Genomic DNA, 19,497 nt, shown 5'->3' on the forward strand with positions numbered 1-19,497 from the left:
CTGTCACCGTGATAGAGCACGCCTCACAAGTAGATTATCAGTTAACGGCGACAATCTCGACGGTGGTTGAGGAGTGCTCCTACGTTGGATGAACCACGAACTACTCTGAGTTTCTTGGTAAAGGATGTGTGACCACGCCATATCTTATCTACAAGATCTAACCTCAGCTACCTGATCTACGAGACGTTAGAATATTCGTTTGTAAGAGGCTGGTTGACTCAAAAGATTGAGCTGAACGTTGGGATAGCACAAAAATCCCTTTCAGTGCTCCTTGTCGAAATATAGAGAAAATCCAGCGAACCTAGTAGCGAACCGTTTAGTCCTCCGGGATCAGCTCACATATGGATACCAGCAACACAGAGATACAAAAAGAATATGAGGATCACGATAACTCCACGGTTGATAAACTATTAAGCATTTCTGGGATAAAACTCACAGTCGAGGGCGATACTTGAGAACTCTGGACAACTGCTTTATGGCACAAGGAAGCCATCGGTTTTCGTAAATGGTTTAACTAAGCACACATTAAAAACACATTCGTTTGCTTCCAATTCTCAATCAAACTTGTATCTTCGCATCCATTTTGTTTGATTGTTTTTTATTAATAGCCTTATTTCACGCATCACCAAAACGGTGTGTGCGATGATGCGTGCGTTTCTGTCTCTGTGTGTGTGTGGCAGGTTTTTGTTTGTTTTCCTTTAACAAATCAGTACATAATATTTAATTTTCCATTTTCCGCGTTTCCTACCGACAGACACTTAAACACAAAGCACTCACACACACTCACACACACACCATCCTGGATTGCTAGATGTGCACGATTTGTGTTCGAGTATTGTTTGTCTCACGCACTAGAAACCGCACCAAGCGCTCGTAAGCGTTACTTACACTATAGTTGTTGTACCTGTTTTGCTACCACTTCCACTACAACCCGTACCACCGTACAACTCGTGATTGTAGCATACAAACCAAATAAAAAAAAAACATGGCCGCCTCGTGCCGCGGAACCCACGATACCGTGAACGTCAAGGGAACATCGTCCTCCTTCCATCGCTACTAGCCGTAGTTTGAGCCTGATTAACTAACACTGTTTTGCTGTACTGTTAGAGTTGGGGCTAATTTGGGAACTACACTCTACGTTCTGTTTTTGCACTAAGGACTTACGCTTACTAAGGGTTAATGTTTTTTTTTTTTTTTCGCTGGACCAGCCGAGGATGGAACAAGTTGTCCCTTTTTTCCAAGAGATTTGACCGGACGAAAAGCTACCAGTTTACAAATGATTGAAACCCAACAAATTCGGACCACTCCTCAACAACAACAACAGTAATTGGCGATGTAAAGCTTTATCTAGATTAACAGAGGCGCCCGCAAGGAGAGGTACAAATTTTGCTACTTTGCTTTGTCTACACAAGTGATGCTGGCAGATATACGTGTATGTACACTAAACGCTAAGCTACTAATTACTGTCACTCGTGCGTGACACGCGACCTGACAACTAAACTGCGGAGGACACGCGCGGGAAGAGCCTTAAACTGGAAGATCCAACCGTGTAGACTGCTAACGAGTCGAGAATTGTATTAAAGCTACACAACAACAACGTACTGGAGATCATCAGTTAGCGAGCCGGCACCGGTGTGTCTGAGGTGTCAAAATTTATTCACGAGGAGAAAACATTAGAACATTTCCGGAACACATCGGAAGTGGGATTGAACGGCTAACGCAAAAGGTTTTTTGGACGCGATAGTTCCGGGTTGGATGGGTTCTGACGACGCCTAGCCCTTAAACCGTGTCTCTTTACTCGGCTAATGGATAGCTATCCTGGCTTTACTCATGCTAAGTAATGGTGGCACAGAAGAAAAAAAAGAACTATTCTCCTTTGCTGTTGAGTAATGATGTGACGGCCGGTTAACGTATGCATTAGCACACAACCTGACGTTCACCTGCACCTGTCAGCGGCGAGTACTGTGACTTTGTTCTTGATGGCAACTACCGACCTCCTGAAGGAGGTACTAACGATCGGTCGTTCAAAAATATGCGGTGAACACCCGAGGATGAGGATTTTGAACACGCGCCTTCGCCTTATCTGATAAAGCAGTTGTCCTCAGCCCTAGAATCTGAGTTAAATATCGATCAAAAGGATGGAACTCATTGTGTGCAATGCAATACGTTAACCAGCGTATATCATCAATTCTTCCCTTACAGAGATTCCATCGGCAAAATGCTACTAGCGTCGAGCTGTACTGCTAATGACACTCGAACCTTCCTCCTGGACACACAAAACCCTGTGAGGCTCGCCTCACACATACACTTCGTCTCACAAGCGGCGATCGCCGGTCAACCCCCGTCTCCGCTCACCATCGATCGGATGCTCTTCGTTATCCTCGTTGCTGCTCACACTATCGTTCACATCCCCGCCGGGTCTGCCGCTCCTGCCGCTGCCCTCCACCCCTCCACCGGACGAACCTTCCGATCCGATGACACTTTGGTGGTACGCTGATTGGGACGGCCCGTGGCTGCGACCCTCGGGATACAGCAGCCCCACATCGCTGCCGCTCAGGTTCTGGATGATCGAGCTAATGTTGGTGCCCAGGCTCTGCCGCTTGATGGGCGTAATGTTGAGATTCTTCGGTGACTTTGGTTTGGTGCTGCCGGTGGTCGCTGGCTGTCCCGCCCCGGTACGGTCGGTCCGATCGCTACCGACGACAGCCGCGGACGCGGAAGGAAACGGGCCGGCCATATCCTGACAGGACGATGATGATGAACGGCCACCGTGTTCCGGTGGTTCGAAGGGTGTTAGCGTTAGTGGGGTCGACTTAAATCTATGCAATTCCTTCATTACCTCGTACTGCGAGTCGGGCGCCAGGAAGATGTCGTGCAGGTTCTTGGTCGAGCGTCGGTGTGCCTCCTGGCTCTGCTCGTTCGAGGAGTACGGGTACGAGGCGATAAAGTTACAGCCACCACCGCCACCACCACCACCGACCACTACCGGACCGTGCTGTTCGCCGTGTTCCGCGGTCCGATGGAGAGCGTTGGTGCCATCGTTCGGTGAGGTTTGCTGAGGTGGCTTCCCGCTACCGGGGACACCACCACCGATCGACGGGAAGTTTGTACTGGGGGTGGCCGGCGACAGGTCGGTGTAGTCCGTCCGTTCGCCCGAATCCATCGAACACATGCTCTGGCGGGAGTGATCCTTCGGCAGCAGGGAGGACCGTGGCATTACCGGGGGCTTATCGCCGTGCACGGTCTGGGGAAAGGGTTGCCGGCTGCGGACCGATGACTCCCGCTTGCCAAACCGCTGCGCAATGTAGTCGTCCGCTTGGTCCTGCTGTTGCTGCTTCTCCTTCTTACGTCTTTGGTTCGCATCGTCGTAGTAGCTGTCGTTCTTCACGGACATGTTGCAGCAGCTGCTGACGTCCGCAAAGTACACCTCGGACTCGGTCGGTTCCAGCAGCTTGCCGGTGGCTGCTGACGCTGCTTCGGCTTCCAGTGCTTCCACCGTCTGGAATCCGCTGTTTTCGATGCCCAGCGTGCTCGGCAGCTTCTGGCGCCGGTTCCTTGGTGGATGGCCCGACGCTAGTGCTGCTGCTGCAGCGGTCGACATGCCGTGTAGAGCAGCGCCGGTGTGCGGTGATCCTCCGCGACCCGAACACTCATCGGGACCACCGGGGTTTGGAGATGGAAGGTTCGGCTCGTTATACTCGTTCTCGGACGTTTCGAGCGAACCGGGCCCACCTGCCGGAACCTGCTGGTTCGCTCCGAACACGTTTTGTACATTTACCCGGCCACCGCTCGTTGGTTGGCCGTTGTTGGACGCTGGACCGATGCTTTTCGCACCCGCCTCAACCCGTTTCTTCGCCTTGCGCAGTGGCAGCGTGTTGGAAAACCGATCCCGCCCCGGACCGTCACTGTCGGAGGGAGCGTTTTCGTAGCTCTCTTTCGCCGAAGGCTTACTGTACCCACCGGCTTGCTGCTGTCTGCTTTTACTACCAACATTGCTGCCACCACCACCACCACCAACATTGGAACCACCGGAAGATCCTCCCCCGTTGCCGGTTACACCGCCCCGACCATAGCTGGCAGGTAGGGCCGCCTGTCCCGAACCGTTCGTCAGGCTCGTCTGTCCACCGACGTACTGCTGCGGGATGCCGTGCACGTCCACACCCATCACCGAATGTTGATGGCACTCGAGTATGGCGATGCCGGGCCCGGCCGGTCCCGCAGCATTGGGCGCTAGCATCGAAGAGCCCGCCGGCCCCATACCGGTCGGATCGATCAGCGGTGGACCGCACTGGCCCGGATGCATGTACTGGTAGCGTCCGCGGCGGGCCGGACTGTTGGGATCGCTGTACGGTGGCGGTGGACCCCAGATACCGTACTGCTGGTCGATCACGTTGTACCGTGGCTGACCGACCGACGGATCACCGAGCAGCGTGCCAGCACCAGCGCCCGGCGGCATCATACCCGGCCCAACCACGCCCGCCCGATTCGAGAACCCGTACTGCGAGTCGGGACTGTGCGGTGAAAGCCGCTGGGAAGCATCGTTTCGCTGCCAGGGCATCCGGGGCCAGCTCCATCCCGGCATACGACGTCCGCTAGCGTTCAGCCGTCCCCCCGTTCCCGGCTCATCACCGCCCGGATTCGGTGAATAGAAGTTACCGGCCTGTCCCGGTGTCCAGAACCGCTGGTCACCTTCCCACGGGTAGGCCGACGGTAGCACGTTCCGGTGTGCATGGCACTGTTCGCAGCAGCGACAGTTAACAGCCCGGCCACTGGCACCTCCTAACCCACCGCTCGCACCACCTCCTAGCATGGCCGGTCCGGGCGGCTGTACGGAGGCTGGACCCTGGTGGCCGGAGTAAAGCGAACGGCACCGCAGCTCGAGCTGCTCCCAGTACATCTTTTTCCGCTCGTGGCTTAACAGCTGGTACACGAGCATGCAGCTGAATACGGCCACCAGTACACCGGCGACGGACAGACCGAACACGGCACGCAGACAGGAGTAGAGCGCGCCGTGCACCACACCGCAGTCCGCAGACGTGGAATCGAACACGAACCGCACACTGTCGTCCACACCGCCCGGTTCCGTCTGCTTGTCCGCCGTCACCGAGTAACAGGTGCAGGTACGTGTTTTCAGTGTGTACTCGCATTCTCGCAGCACCTGGAGACGGCTCATGTGGAGGACGGTCGTGGTTACCGTCACGAGGGCACAGGTCAGTGCCGATGCCAGCCCACAGGCTCCCGACAGTTTGATCTGCAGAGGAAATGAAACCGGAAAGGTTCACAACACTCGCTCCAAAAGTGCGGAGGACGAGAGGCGTTCGAATTCTCCAAACAGGCTACATACCAGATAGCTGTACCGGTTGCGACGCCTCGCCAGGCTCATTATACAGATACCCGTCAGCATGAGCTAAAATTGGGATAGAAAACAGTTAGTTGGGAACAACAACAAAAAAACCCCCCGGGACATCTCCCTCCAACATCTTACAAAGGTAGCAGGCACGAACGTGGGCACAGTTTCGAAGTACCCGACCGTGCTCGTATACGAGTGTAGCAGGAAGTAGATGCCGAGAAACAGCACACCGAGCAGACTGGAGATGCCGCCACATATCAAGCACCAGATGACGTACTTCCGGACGCCGGATGTTGAGGAAGCTGTCGAGAAATCGAAGGATAGCAAATGGTGAGGTTAGCTGTCGTCAGCGCACCACGTCACGTCATTAGAATATTAACCCGCTGTTGCCGATGGTGGACGCGGTGGTTCAACTGGCGGTGGTGCCCAGGTGCACGTGGGCACACTGTACTGGACAACCTGCATGAAGGGATACCCGTGCATGGTTGAGCCCTTTAGCACTTCAGACGTTAGAACTAACTGACGAAAGCGCACCACCAGCTCGGTCTTACGCGCTTGTTACGAGGTTGGATGGGTGAACGTCGGAACTTTAACCATCGGTTCCGGGTGCCAGGAGTCGACGAAAAACAAACGGACACAAAATACTATAAACTGCTACTATCCGGGGAGTAAAGATACTGCTAATATTGTTGCTGGATGTTGTACTATCGGTTATCGGCTATGGCGGGCAGCTATCACACTATGGGGACCACTTCGCCCTCCACTCCACTATCCTAAGCGAACGTCGTGGCGTCGGTTATTATTATTGTACTCTGATCTGGTGATGCGTGGCTACTACTGCTGCTGCTACACATTCTCGTATTATACAATCGTGCCCCGTTTTGTCCTATCCACACGACGGAGGGCCTAAAGTCCTTCCCTCCGGACAGGAGGTTCACAACATGTTACTTGCACACTACACACTGCTCCCATGTCCAATGATTCGATCTGGTCCGCACCCTCTGCTTGTGTGTTTGGTGTCTCTCCTTCCTAGCGGACACTGGGACAATCCCCACGCTTTAGCAAAGCATCGCGTGTGCGAAGGGTCCTTCCAGCGATTTGATCCGGGACGCATCAAAGGACTCTCCAACTATTGGGTCAATGTTCGACGGGAGCACCCCCCGCACATTTATGCGAAGCCTTAAACCCACTCAAAAAAGCGTCAAACTTTTGCTGCCTGTAGTTGCCAATAAAAACTGTTTACTTCCCTGTCCGCGCAAAGGCGCTAGAGATAAGCATACGCAAGCAAACACGCACGCACACACAGTTCACCAAACTTTTGACAGGCGAAATGAGTTTGCTCTCGTTGTTGCGCGCCACCAATACCACCAACACCACGTCGGATGCTGGTGGCATCCTTCAGCAGCGCATACCAATGCACGTACACGAGGATTGTTTTGGGGTGCGCGGGTTTTGGGGGTGGAGTTCTCGCTGCAGGAGGAACGTGAACCAGTGCGCAGGATCCGTCCCGTCACGTGCCACGAGACATGTCCTGGCGAATATAGAAGTCCCTGACGACATCGGGGCGTTTGCAGTGGTGCGGCATTCAAGGGTTCGACTGGTTCAAAATGGCCGTTAGGCACGTGTGGAGGATTATGTTCAGAAGAATTGTCGCTAGATGGATCCCGCAAGGCTTTCACGAGACCGATGGGCTAGAAATGTGCTTGAGAATGACACCGAGCAAGAGAGTCTTGGAAGCCATTTGAGACCACTCAAAAGAAAAAAAGGAGATATGGCCTTCACTCGGCATGACCGGGGTTCAAATCTCATCCATACCGCCTCTGCGTACGTGTAGGGCTGACTACTTTACTACGGGTCTCAGTCACAAATTAATTAAGTCACCAAAAGCCAGAAATGGCAGGCCGAGACCATTCGAAGTTGTAGTGTGCTAAGGAAGAAGAAGAGAGTGGAAATGGACACACCAAAAAGCCAAAAAAAAGTAAGGACGAGTAAGTTCAAGAAACCATTTTCCATTTATAAAGACCTCGAACTACCTCGTCGGCGCTTAACATGTCTGACTCAATAGAGGTAGACAGAGGTTATAGCTTGTCATGGACCTATAGTGTGAATGGTACCCCCTACGATACCATTTCCAAAGTTAGGCCACTTGAGCATCCTCGAATGGGACCAAAATTCCTTCTGATGACACTCCTGTCGTTTGCAGCAGTTTTGATCAGCAGTGGACAGAGTCCAGGTCTCAGAAACACGAAGTCTAAATGACATTCCTGTATAGCACCAGTCAATTGGACTTCCCATTATTTTCGTATGGTAAACCGGTCATGAACCAAGTCCTAGATTGACTCATCAAAAATTATTCTCCCAAGCGCTAGGTTGAAGAAGATACAACTAAGCCCTTAGTGGTAAATAGGACATTGTGTGGTAAAAGACTCGAGAAGGCCCCCCCTCACAAAATTTGTTAGGTACTGTAGGATTTACGCCTGAATGTATGCAACCCGCTGTACGCGTTGCGAAAGCTTCACAGTGTGCTTTCAGTGTGGTCAAAAATGGTTTAATAAAGTCGAATGAAATATTGCTTATTTTTCGATCAAATCCCCCTTTCTCTATCTTGACCATTGATATTGGCTTGCAGGAGCTACGTACTAATTTTTGGGCACGCTAGGAGTGACCAATCAGCAGGCTTACAACATACACGGTGTTCCCGGACTGTAACGGAACATTGGTTCGATGGATACTTGTTAACGGGCATAGATATTCAGAAAAGGAGGAAAAATAAGAATATCAACATTTCAAATCACTTCTTACAATGTATATAATCATGCTCTACTCGCTGTCCAGTAACAGTATTAAGGAACAATGCACAATGTTTATATAAAACGAGTTATGACCATACAAAAATCCCACTGTGCAATAAAAATGACAGGCCACAGTGCTGCACACAAAAGATTCTAGGGGGGGCCTTCTCGAGTCTTTTACCCATTGTGTGATGTCCAACAAGCCTAGTAAGTGATTCTAAAAGGGATCCTTGTGTCTTTTAAGCATAGTGTTCCAGAACCAATAGCTAGTTCCAGGATTCCTGAAATGTCCTATGGAACCTATTTGAACGGTCAACCCGTGTCAGCCAGGTTCCGTATGTCTTAGCTGTAAGTTTCAATTCCAGGTGTAGCTTAAAAACCCCTGGAACACTATTAGTTCAACACCTTCGCTTTCAATTTGACGTCGATTCGTTCTGCCCAACAACAGCTTGGCAAAACCCCATCCCCGACGCACGAATAACCAACCAAAAGGCAAAAGGGCAACCCAACCTTATCCTCCGGGTCCGATGGTGCTTCACAACGGTGGCAGCGGCAAACGGAGCCGGGTAAAATTGTTTCAAATTATCCTACTTCCTAGGCTACTGTCGAGTCATTCCTCGACTCCATTCCACCGTCCCATGCTTACCCGCTTCCAGCCGTTGCGCGGCACGGGTTCTCGGTGCGGGTCGTGGCGGTAACGGTGGCCCCCGGTCATCTTCGGATATTTCCTCCTCCAGTTTGCTGCTGTCCATTGCGGCCGTCCCGTCACTGTACACCTCGATGTGATGACTGTGATGGCCACCACCACCACCACCACCACCACCCGGATGCCCGTGGTGATGATGATGATGATGGTGATGATGAAGGTTGTGATTGTTGCCGTACTTCCGCTCGTCACCGAAGCGAACCGGTGAGTTCAGTCTTGAGCCATTGTGGTGAGCACTGCGGCGAAAGTGGGAACAGGGTAGCAAAGCCAAAAATCAATCAACGATCGCCGAGGTGCGCCGGCGTGCCGTGTGACTTACAGTGAAATCTTTTTGGAGTCCAGATTTACGTCCAGTACGTTGGACGTGTTCTCGTCGCAGGAACCGGCGGCACTGGAGGTGTTGGTGGTCCCACCGAGCCTGGCGGTCGGTTGTTTGGTATTATCACAGGAACTGGAGCTCGATGGCATATAGTGATGATGGTGTTGCTGCATCTGCATCTGCTGCTGCTGCTGATGATGGTGAGCGTGATGATGATGGACTGCTGATGGATGGTGTTGCTGCTGCTGCTGCTGCTGCTGCAGTATCGCTACACTGTTGTCGCTGGTGTAATCGAGATCGGCCTCGGCTGTGGTGATGTTGTACGCCGGATCATGATGCAGATGATAACGATGCGGTTGACCCTGCAGCGCGTGGTCGCCGCCATGATTGTTCGGCTGTACCGTCATCGTGCCGCTTGCAGTACGCGGCACATCGGGACAAAGACCCTTGCTAGACACCTAGAGGTAAGCAACAGGGAGCATAAAATGAAAATCTTAAATTAAGCTCACGGACCGACGATGGGTACAAACGGGTGTGTACCGGGAGCGGCAAGAGCTACGAATTATGCAACGCCATGGAGCAAATATTGAGTACGATCAGGTCGAGTTGACCAGTTTTAATGCTGGTGACCCATTTAATGCTTGCCATTCAATGCTGGGTTCAAAAGTGCATTGCCGCACTGCATTTTAAAATTGTCGTTAAGGTTTGGAATATTTATTGGTGAATGAGGCAAAACCTTTCCAAGCAGGAACGGAACGTGACGGAGGTTTTATTTCGCACCTTTTTCGGCATGTTCTTACTTATCTTTGCCGTTGTTAACAACATTGTTTGAGGTGGATTTTTTTTTTGGGAAGTAGCTAGGTTATAATAATTAGCTCAGGTAGAAGATCCCAAGCTACCTGAGACCTGTGAGACTGAGCAGCCTATTGCACAGGTAGTTCAGATCCCAGAATCCCAGAAATGTGTCCCTTTTTACAAACCGATCGCCTAATTCCCGACCGTCCCGTTTGCATTTTTCCGCTGCTTCTGATGTAAGATGTAATACTGCTGGTGATCGTGAGACCTTTACGGGCTGGTGAGCTCTTAACCAGCCAATCGTTTGGGTGTTATAGACGGCGTTAAAGACGCTTTTACTTTGCAAAGTTCGCCGAATGCGGTTCCAAACCCTCGTACACCTCTCGGATACGACAACGCTTCAATCAATAGCATGCCAATGCACCGTCCGCACAGGTACATAATTATACTCCAGTGTGTGTGTGTGTGTGTGTGTGTGTGTGTGTGCCCTTGCAGAGGGTGCACACAATCTTGGTGCCACTGGCACAGCAAAGAGGAAAAGCCTCTTGGAAAGCCGGTCAGGGTGCGAAGAAGCTGCGAACACTCGAATCGGTACGATGAAAATTGCCATCATCCGGCTCACGACGGCCATCGACAGCAATCGACGTTGATCCGGACGCACGCTGATGATGGCCGGTTGGGCGTGCGAACGATCGATCTTCTGAACCGATGATCGGGTAGAAATTGTGGAAAGAAGATGATTTAAGGGTTTTTTTTTTGCGTCTAGTGAAAGAAGTGTCGATGGAATTGGATGGAAAATTCTATTTCTTTTAGTAATTTTTTTTATAAAATCACATGAAATTTAATTTGGTAATTTAAATTCTTGATAAATTGCGTCTCTAACGCCCACTTTTACTCTCAAAAACGAAACTAAGCAGCTTAAGCCGGAGCATTATTCTGAACCAAGAACATTTTCCACTCCAGTTGCGATTTCCATATGGCATCAAAGACTCGTTTGTTCGGTGTCATGCTCATCACATTTCTAACCCATTGGACTCGTGAGAATCTACAGCCAAGCTTCACGCTAGAGAGCATCCACCAGAGAGAGAATTCTTCTGAGTATACTCGTCCATTGCTCATAATGGAGCGGTCCGGAGGCCGGGGCAACAGCGGTGCCAGGGGTTCAAATCCCATCAAGACCGCCTTCCCGTACGCAGGGCTTGACTACTTCACTAAGGGTAAAATCAAGTCACAGAGCACCAAAAACGGTAGTCCGAGACCTCTCGAGGTTGTAGTGCCAAGGAGGAAGAAGATCTGACTGACTCCATCCTATTGGAAAATTTCATCAGTTTATCACCATTTAAAGGTGAAAAAGTAGATGATAAAGATATAATTTGCTTGCAATCGAAACTGAAACCAAGCCTCCAGGGCCTCTTCCTTAAAAATGACACACACACAAGAAAAGGAAACCCATTATCATGTGTTGTTTTTATCTCTTGTGCAACACTTTACGGTGTGTTCCTTGCTACACTTACAAACACTTCATATAATTTCTTATTCCATTCTCTGTCCCTTTCTCTGTTTAATGTGGTTTTAATGTTCTTCAGCAGTTTTGTTTTATTTTTGTGCGACAGTTTTATGTCTTTCTTTTCTGGTTTCGGAACTGGACCGGCAAATCCACTCCATTGTTACGCGACCTGCGGCGTATTGTGTACTTTAGTGTCCAGTTCTTTTTCTCCATTTTTAACAGCATCTGCTTGGTGTCTGTTTAATGTTCGCTGTTTTGTTCTCCTCGCTACATAAAAACTGCCAATTAAAGCCAGTAATTTATTGTGCTGAATAATTAACAAAAACACACACACACACACACACACACACACCGAAAATGCATGCGAATGATGTTTGTCTTGCAAAGGGTTTTTTTGTTTCTGCTTTCGCTTTCTCCCTTTCTTTCTTGAGGAAAATGTAACACTTTTTGTCTAAGCCGCATTACTTTTTGTCGTTGCTCTGCCTTAAAAGACTATAAATTAGCAGCTGTTATCAGCTTGGTCGCTAAACGGTCTGTCAAACGTCGGATTTCGTTTCCAAAGGCGTTTCTGACAGGTTGATAAGCACAGCTTCCAACCTAAGCCGCGCCATTATGCCATCATCGCCGTTATACATTCGTAATTCGTACGTGGAAGACACGGACGGGACAGCTATCGGCGACAAATAAATCAACCAGCGATCCTGCTACGTGTGTATCGCTTGCAGAAAACATACTCATAACGGCGGCTGTCTTGTGCTGCCGAGCCTCCCAGGCCAGCTCGGAGCGATCGTAGCGACGATCATCATATAGGCAGGGTTGAGCAACCAGCTTTGCAGCACTGCAGTTTTATAGCTAGATAGTCTGGAGATATTGTGAGTGCTCTGACCGTCCAATGGCGTGGCATCAATAGGTCTAGTAACCCAAAAATGGTAGGCATGCCCTAAGAGCTCGTTAGGTCAAGAAGAATCGCCCGGATCTATCGGACTTTTGTTTAAGAACTTCGAGCTACATAATCGCGACAGGTTACACATCCCTGCACGCACATCAAGAATCGCCCCAGAGAGGGCCAACGAACGTACGCAGAACGTCGCATCTTGCGCACATGTCACTGCGTGCGTAATATTTGTTGCGGTACTGCGAGAAACCGGCTTCCTGTCGTCCATCAAAAAACATGACGGTGACTCGCACCGTTCCATATCCCGGAACATCAGGGAATGAAGAATCTTCCCGGTGTTGTTGGCTCGGTGTGATCCGATCTGAATGTTTGAGCGAAAGAAAATGGAGTAAGCAGACCTAACGGCCTGAGTAGAATAAAGTCCTCCAGGTGCTCCTTGCCAAACAACGCATCGACAGCACTAAAATGTGTTCTTCCACGTTGCGTTGGTTCCAAATTAGAATATAAAAACATAATATACTTTACTCTCCCCGCTCGAACTCTCATTCGAAAGAGATTCGCAGCGATTTGCTCCACTGCACCACAAGACCGATCCCCAACGCAGCTGGCCTGCTGCTTGATGCACCCGCACGATCATGTGCACGGCTTGGAATTATTTTCATATTTAAATGTGTGACGTTCCTGCACGTTCCACGGTGCGTCGGCTGCGTGTTGGCTCCGAAGTGCACCGACCATTCGTACAGAACCGGGCCAGCCAGACACCTCTACTGAAGAGTGTGATACAGAAGTGTAGTTGCTTGTTTTTTGCTTCCTGCTTTAAGTGTATCGCTCATTATCCGAGCAGGCAACAGCTTCAGACTATGATGATGATGATGATGACGATCGGGTCCGTCCGATCGTGGTAATTACGCTCCCGGGAATTCTCGACCTCGTTATGTAAGTCAGCTTCTAGGAGCTGGAAGCCTCCACACACGTCCCGAAAAAGGGAACACGGAGGTGCGATCGCTACTCGCAACAATGTGGCCCTTGGAGAATTCACTTAAAAGAAAAGACCAGCAGCAATTTCGCACAACAGTCGAAGAAGAATTCGAGAAAAAAAAACTGCAGCCACCACAATTGTTACGGTCATTAAATGCAATTCTTCCACTTACCGGGCTTGGGTGTATGGAGTCCAGTTCCAGCCCTCTTTTTTGTGCACAAACTACACAAAAATGATTGGCAAATAATAAACAACCTGTTGTGTGCTTGTTGGGGAAAGCAATGAAAAAGATCTTACGCCATTGAAGGACCTCAAGAACGGCAACGTGATCGTCCACCCCTTTTGATGGCTAATGATCATCATTAGAGAACGAAAGGTACATAACATAACTGAGCCACGCGTATCATCGCTCGGCCATCTCTCGCGCTATTTAGGGATTGTTTTCCACCTCCGGCTTATCCGTAATTGCATCAGGTAGCCAGTTAATTAAAGTTAGTCCCTATAGTCTGTTATCAAACCCCCCGACCAAAGACCGGCACGTCGCTCTACATTTTACGGTTAATTTTCCGACTCATTTAAGCGTGTGACCGAAAAAGGGGACCCCAGACTAAACCGAACCAGAGAACTGTGCACGTCTGCTGGTCCCTGCTGTTCCTGGTGCTATTTTAAAATGATGACTTCAAACGAGACACACATGCGTGGTTTTGATTTATTTCACGAAGGCAGGGCTGTTTTTTTTTTGTTTTTGGTGGTTCACAGTTAAGTGCAGTTTCCTTTGAAGGACGTGCATTATTATCCACGAATATGACGAGCTTTTATTCTTATCGTAACGCATTACCAGAACCGGGCGTTGAGCGTTAGAACCGGAGAAGTGCAAATGGATGTTAGCAGATGCCACTTTAACGGCAGTTCGATATCGGTCGAATGACAGGGAATCGTTAGGGAGGCTTTTAGTTTAGAAAAGGGTTCCAAAGGGATGGCATGTGATCGTGGCTTGCAGGGTTCTTCGTTGGGATAGGGCGGTTCCCACGAACGGAGGTCGGGACATTCCCGACATTCGGGAAATATTGTAACAGTCGACCTGTGGTTTAATTCTCAACTAAAAATCCAGCTGGGTAACGGTAGGCCCTATAGGGGTTTTAGTGCCCGAACAATCGATTGTGAATTTAAATAAATATTTCAAAATTCTCTTAGAACTTCCGCTGCAGATTCTGTGACAGGGATAGCTCTGTACAAAACTGTGGTGAAAGGCCTAGGCTCAGACTTCTTTGGACAAATTACGCATGGCAAATGGAGACATCGAAAGTCTGCTCATAACTTATATTTTGTTCTGTTTCTGATAAAACAGACACACAGGACTGTTCTCATGAGATAAATCTAGTCAAAAATGCCAGAAATTGAAGATAAAGGGCATTAGGGATTGTAGTTCTTTCTTATATTCCCTGGAGACTCAGTCTCTGCTATAAGGAAATAACCCGTATTTCCTGGAGGTAATACTCTGTCCTTCAGTGCCATACAATTTTGTAAGCATTATTAATAAAGATCCAGAGCTTTGCTATTTTTAACATACGCCAGCATGTCATTACAGTGCGACGATCTCCAAATATTTTATGAATTTAGATTTGCAAAAGAGGTCTTGGACCTATAGCCAACAATCCAAATTTTACTAAGAGGATTGTAGATCGTGTATCACAATGGCGGACTAGAGTAACGGAGGACCTGCCGCTGAAGCTAGACTCCCTTACTCTCTCCGTAATATATCCTCACCAAGAAAAGAACAGGAACTCTAAAATTTACTGCTGAATGATTTTCAAACAGAAAAGATTTGATGAATTATCTTTAAAAAAATTTCAATGATTTATACATGCTTTTCAAAAATCTAGCCTGCCTCATCTCTACCAGCGATCATGAACCACTTCAACCACTCGAAAACCATTTACGGCAAGGAGACGAATTTATCAAAAATTGATAACAAAAAACCCTCCGACGACTCCGCCATGAAAACCCCAGACACTCCTGCAAGTGATCGTTCCCACGATGTTTCCTATTGTACCAATTTGCTCTTCCACGTACGGGACAACGCCGTCAAACTTCACGGGTGTCCTTCCGGGATCGATGTACGTGATCGTCACAATAATAATGGCCAACGGCTTCACAACCGAAAAAAGCCAATATCCCGACGAAACCCAATCAATGTGCAAGGCAGCAAGCAAAAAAGGGGCTTCTCGGTCGCAGTAGAGATGTACCTGAGGATGACACACCCCCAGCACACCACCGAATGCAATAAATAACTGCACATTTTTCACCCGGACCCTCTCCACACGGCTCTGGACCGTCCAGATTCCGAAACAGCATGCACCGAAATTGTCAGGCACACAACAAAACTGGAATTCCTCTCCGAGGGTCCAACCTTCCTGCGAGATGTCCCAAATGCAATCGATTGACTTCTCGGGGTTCGGGTCATCATCCTTACGCGTGTTGTTCCTTTTTTGGGGGGTTTCTGGTGTAGCGTCGTATTTTATTTCCCACTTTCGTCAATTTTTGTTTCTTCGGAGTAACGGGTGGGTTTGCTTTCACCAGCAAGAGAAAAAAAACGGCACACAATGCAATACGCGCATACGTTGCATGATGCGAAGGAACCTGTTGCAGGCCTAATGCTCTGTAGGAAGGGATCGTTTCGAAGCAACCACACCACATGGCTGGACACAGTATGCGTAGGTTTATGGGTTGCTAGGATCACTAGTTTTGGGACTTGCTGAGATGACACTGTCCCTGTACATTCGCAACACAATAACAGCAAGTACGACTCACTTTACGATGTTTTCCTCGAACTTTGGAGGCGTTTGTTTGAGACTGGCTGGCAAGATACTGACCGTAGACGATCTGCAGACGCCTTCCTGCCTGCTGAATCTTCACTGATTGCACCCCTACACCTCTAAGCAAATGATGCTGCGTGTACGCTGAGTTAAGCAAGCAATCGTCAACGTCTCTTGAAAGGTTTCAGGTAGCCATGACAGCCATGATCTGCTTGGATGCCCAAAAAAGCTGATGCCGACACACGGGATGCTTGCTAGTGCTCGGGTGTTTCTCTATGTGTGTTTTATTGTGTGTGTGTGTGTTTTTTTATGCTTCCATCCTCCTTTTCTCATAGCTTCGAACCTACGCGGTTCACCATGATTGAGCGTTCTCTTCTATTCCGCACCAACCAAACATTCCTGACCAAACCCGTAAAGTAGGAAAGGATAAGAGAACGGAAAACGGACTGGATCGCTTTAATATGGGTGAGGCGCTGTACGGATGTTCGGACGAGCGAACGACATAGCCCAAACTGAAGCCATACGATCGTGTGAAAGATCGTGGAGGAATCGTTTCATTTAACATTCTACGACTTTCACTGAATGGGGCAGTAAAAACGATTCATGGATGGCGGAAAGGAAGAACGCATTGGTCCACCAAGAACTGGTCCAGCTAATGGTCGCACTGCTCCGGTCGGTAACGGTATCTTCGACGTGAATGCTCTGGACCGGTGTGCCAACTATTAGTTTATGGACATATGGACACATCACACTCGGGCTTAATTAGCTGCTTTAATTTAGATCTAGAACAATATACACAAATTCCACTGTGGTGACTGTGGGAAGACTATGGCACGGGTCGGTGTCGGCTGATTGAGCGTGAACTTCGAATGCTCGGGGAGCATCATTAAACTACACCGTCATTAAACTGTGCTTCCAAGTGGTCGAACCTGGACTGCACTTGGCCACCACTTAAGGAATCGCACAGCAGCACCCCACGCAAACTGCAGGCGAGTTTTGCGACCGATACACACAAGCTGCCATCGCTTCACAGCAGATGTTAGAATTGCGGGGGACACTTTAAGCAAACTGACTCACAATAATCACTCTACATAATATAGGAAAGCCACGGCACTGACGCACTAATTGAACCAGGGAGAAGGAGCTCACACAGGATATGGATTTTCTAACCTCTTTTCTTCTTGTTTTCTGGTATTTTGATTGAAACTTCACTTGCCACTTGCACAAAAACGCAACACGCACGCAAACTTTAGCGGCCCGATCGAAGCACGCGCCCTTGTTCAACTGAAAACTGGTTTTTTGAAGCAAAACTTCCTCCTCCCGATCAAACATTCCTGAACGCTCGTTCGATGCGTTGATTCTCTCCCTCTCTCTCTCTCACGCTTTCTTATGCTCATATGTTTTGTCGCACTTTATGCTCGTCATCCTTTTCCCGCATGCTGCTGCCGGATGTATGAACGCACTAACACACACATACACAGGTTTTACTCACCCCTAAACGTACGTACCCCTAATATTATGCTCCGAGAAGGAGACAGAGCAAATAAGAAAGAAAGAGAGCGAGATAACAAAGAGAGAGAGCGGGTGTGATCTTTCTCTTGCAAATTTGCAAATGATCCTCCGCATTCCAGGGCTAGGCAATCAAAGTAACGTTTGGTGATATTTGGCTTTCGTTTCGGATTATCCTTTTCTTCGGGGTCTGCAAACAAAAATTCTTTTTTGTTTTTTTTTTTTGTATTTAAGACTTGTAAATGCAATAGTTTATCGATTTCCCTGTGAAAACTCTACCGTGAAGCTGGAGCAATATTGGAGGATTTCGAGGACTATTAATTTTTTTTAATTGACTGTTTATGTATTTCCTTAGCTGAGTAGCCAGTCCAGAATTCTGGAGGACACTCTGGATGGGATTTGATATCGGAACTGTTGTGAGAAAGATTGCCTCTGATACAATTAATTCTATAAAAAGATGGAAATATTAACAATAATTTGGCTTTTGAAAATTCATTTGCGGGATAGCCGTTTAAGCGATTACGAGTACCGTTCAAAACTGCTGAGAAAAACATTTTTAATTCCATTTGCTTGTGGGATATTTGTCCTGCACTTGTACCGGTGGGACAGTTCTAAGCGCGTTTTCATACAATCACATCAATCTTTCACAACTATTTCACAGCTAGTTCAAAGCCTGCTCCTAGACATTCCAGACAAGACTTGATCGACAAAATTGTGACTAACTTGCATATTTGATCAGTAAAAAACTTTAGTTTTGTGTTCAAATCTCGTCTAGGCTTCGACCAGGCCTCTACTAGACACGGGACCCTATTTTGCAGATTCAAAGAAACGAATCTAAACTTTAAGGTTCAAAATCTCTAGAAACAATTTAATAATCTACAGATTGCTCGTTGTTATGCCCAGACAAAAAAAAAACAAACCGTTGTCAGGCTTTAGACCCAAACTAAAAGCGAAGATCGAAGTAACGATATCAATAAACCAGATTCGCGATCCCTGTTCGTTCTCCTCCTTCGCACACTCTCTATTCCTGCCATACATCAGGATCTACTTAAAACGAAACCACCACTCACTAAACCCCTACGATAGAAGTTGCCCAAAAATTATCCACCTCTTTGTGCACCCTTCGACAGCAAAAATCCACCGGAGAAAGAAGAAAAAAACAAACGCACCCGTCGGCAAACGTTTTTTGATCGTGCACGCGTTGTATTACCGGTTGTTAGCCGGATGATGGTGATGATGATGATCAATTTGGATATCTGACGAGTCGAGCGAATGGCGTTATAGCCGAATGAGAAGGATTACGTTGAGGATTTACGATACGAAGAAAAAAAATTATCGTTTAAATTACGAGAGTGACTAGCGATCATACGCGATCGTACGTAATTTACATCATAAGACGTTAAGATTACAAAACGATTGAAGTCGGCCGGGAAAGTGATCACCCAACCTCTAGGGAGATTGTCTAGCAGAACGTTTTACTTCAACGCGCGATCGCGGCTGCTGAAGTAGGTGGTGATTCCATATTTTGTGTTCTGTTTTTATTCACCTCTCTTTTCCATTTTGTATTATTCACAAATTCCCTTTCTTGCTTTGTTTTCTTTTCCCCTCTCATTCACTATCAACCATCCATCAGTTACCGTTCTTATCCTTTCACCAGTTGGGGAGAGCCCTTCTTTTCGGAAATCTACAGCCCGTTCGTAATCCATGCTGCTGTCTTCTCGATTTACGCACACACCGACGCACATCTGTCTCTCTCTCTCTGTTTTGCTCTTCAAGAAACCCTCGCAAAAACCATCCTCTGCTGCACAGCTTCATATTTTATTCTGCTG

At 48.3% G+C, this 19,497-nt stretch overlaps 1 protein-coding gene across 4 annotated transcripts; it reads right to left on the bottom strand.

Moving 5' to 3' along the window:
• Window positions 1-540: 540 nt before the first annotated feature.
• LOC118512792 (AT-rich interactive domain-containing protein 1B) lies at window positions 541-17,522 on the bottom strand. 4 transcript variants are annotated; one of them, XM_036057713.1, is made up of 7 exons: window positions 17,330-17,522; window positions 9,168-9,625; window positions 8,789-9,084; window positions 5,486-5,652; window positions 5,345-5,407; window positions 2,840-5,251; window positions 541-2,740 (listed from the first exon to the last, which is right to left on the bottom strand). In XM_036057713.1, the coding sequence occupies exons 1-7, from the start codon at window positions 17,489-17,491 to the stop codon at window positions 2,315-2,317; spliced, it is 3,984 nt and encodes a 1,327-aa protein (XP_035913606.1). In that variant the 5' UTR covers window positions 17,492-17,522; the 3' UTR covers window positions 541-2,314. The 4 variants fall into 4 exon arrangements, with proteins under 4 accessions (XP_035913606.1, XP_035913605.1, XP_035913607.1 ...); XM_036057712.1 differs by having other exon boundaries at window positions 541-5,251; XM_036057714.1 differs by lacking the exon at window positions 17,330-17,522 and adding an exon at window positions 16,155-16,285 and having other exon boundaries at window positions 541-5,251; window positions 9,168-9,623.
• Between the last annotated feature and the right edge of the window lie 1,975 nt (window positions 17,523-19,497).

The sequence above is a fragment of the Anopheles stephensi genome, chromosome 3, assembly GCF_013141755.1.
Source record: "Anopheles stephensi strain Indian chromosome 3, UCI_ANSTEP_V1.0, whole genome shotgun sequence".
Taxonomy (NCBI): domain Eukaryota; kingdom Metazoa; phylum Arthropoda; class Insecta; order Diptera; family Culicidae; genus Anopheles; species Anopheles stephensi.

Bases quoted from the DNA above. Each gene is read 5' to 3' on its own strand.
- LOC118512792 (XM_036057712.1), bottom strand. From the start codon at position 17,491: ATGTTTGATCGGGAGGAGGAAGTTTTGCTTCAAAAAACCAGTTTTCAG. The intron at 9,626-17,329 runs GTTAGAAAATCC...GCTTACCTCTAG, and splicing joins AGAAAACAAGAAGAAAAGAG to GTGTCTAGCAAGGGTCTTTG. The intron at 5,408-5,485 runs GTAAGATGTTGG...TCCCAATTTTAG, and splicing joins CGTTCGTGCCTGCTACCTTT to CTCATGCTGACGGGTATCTG.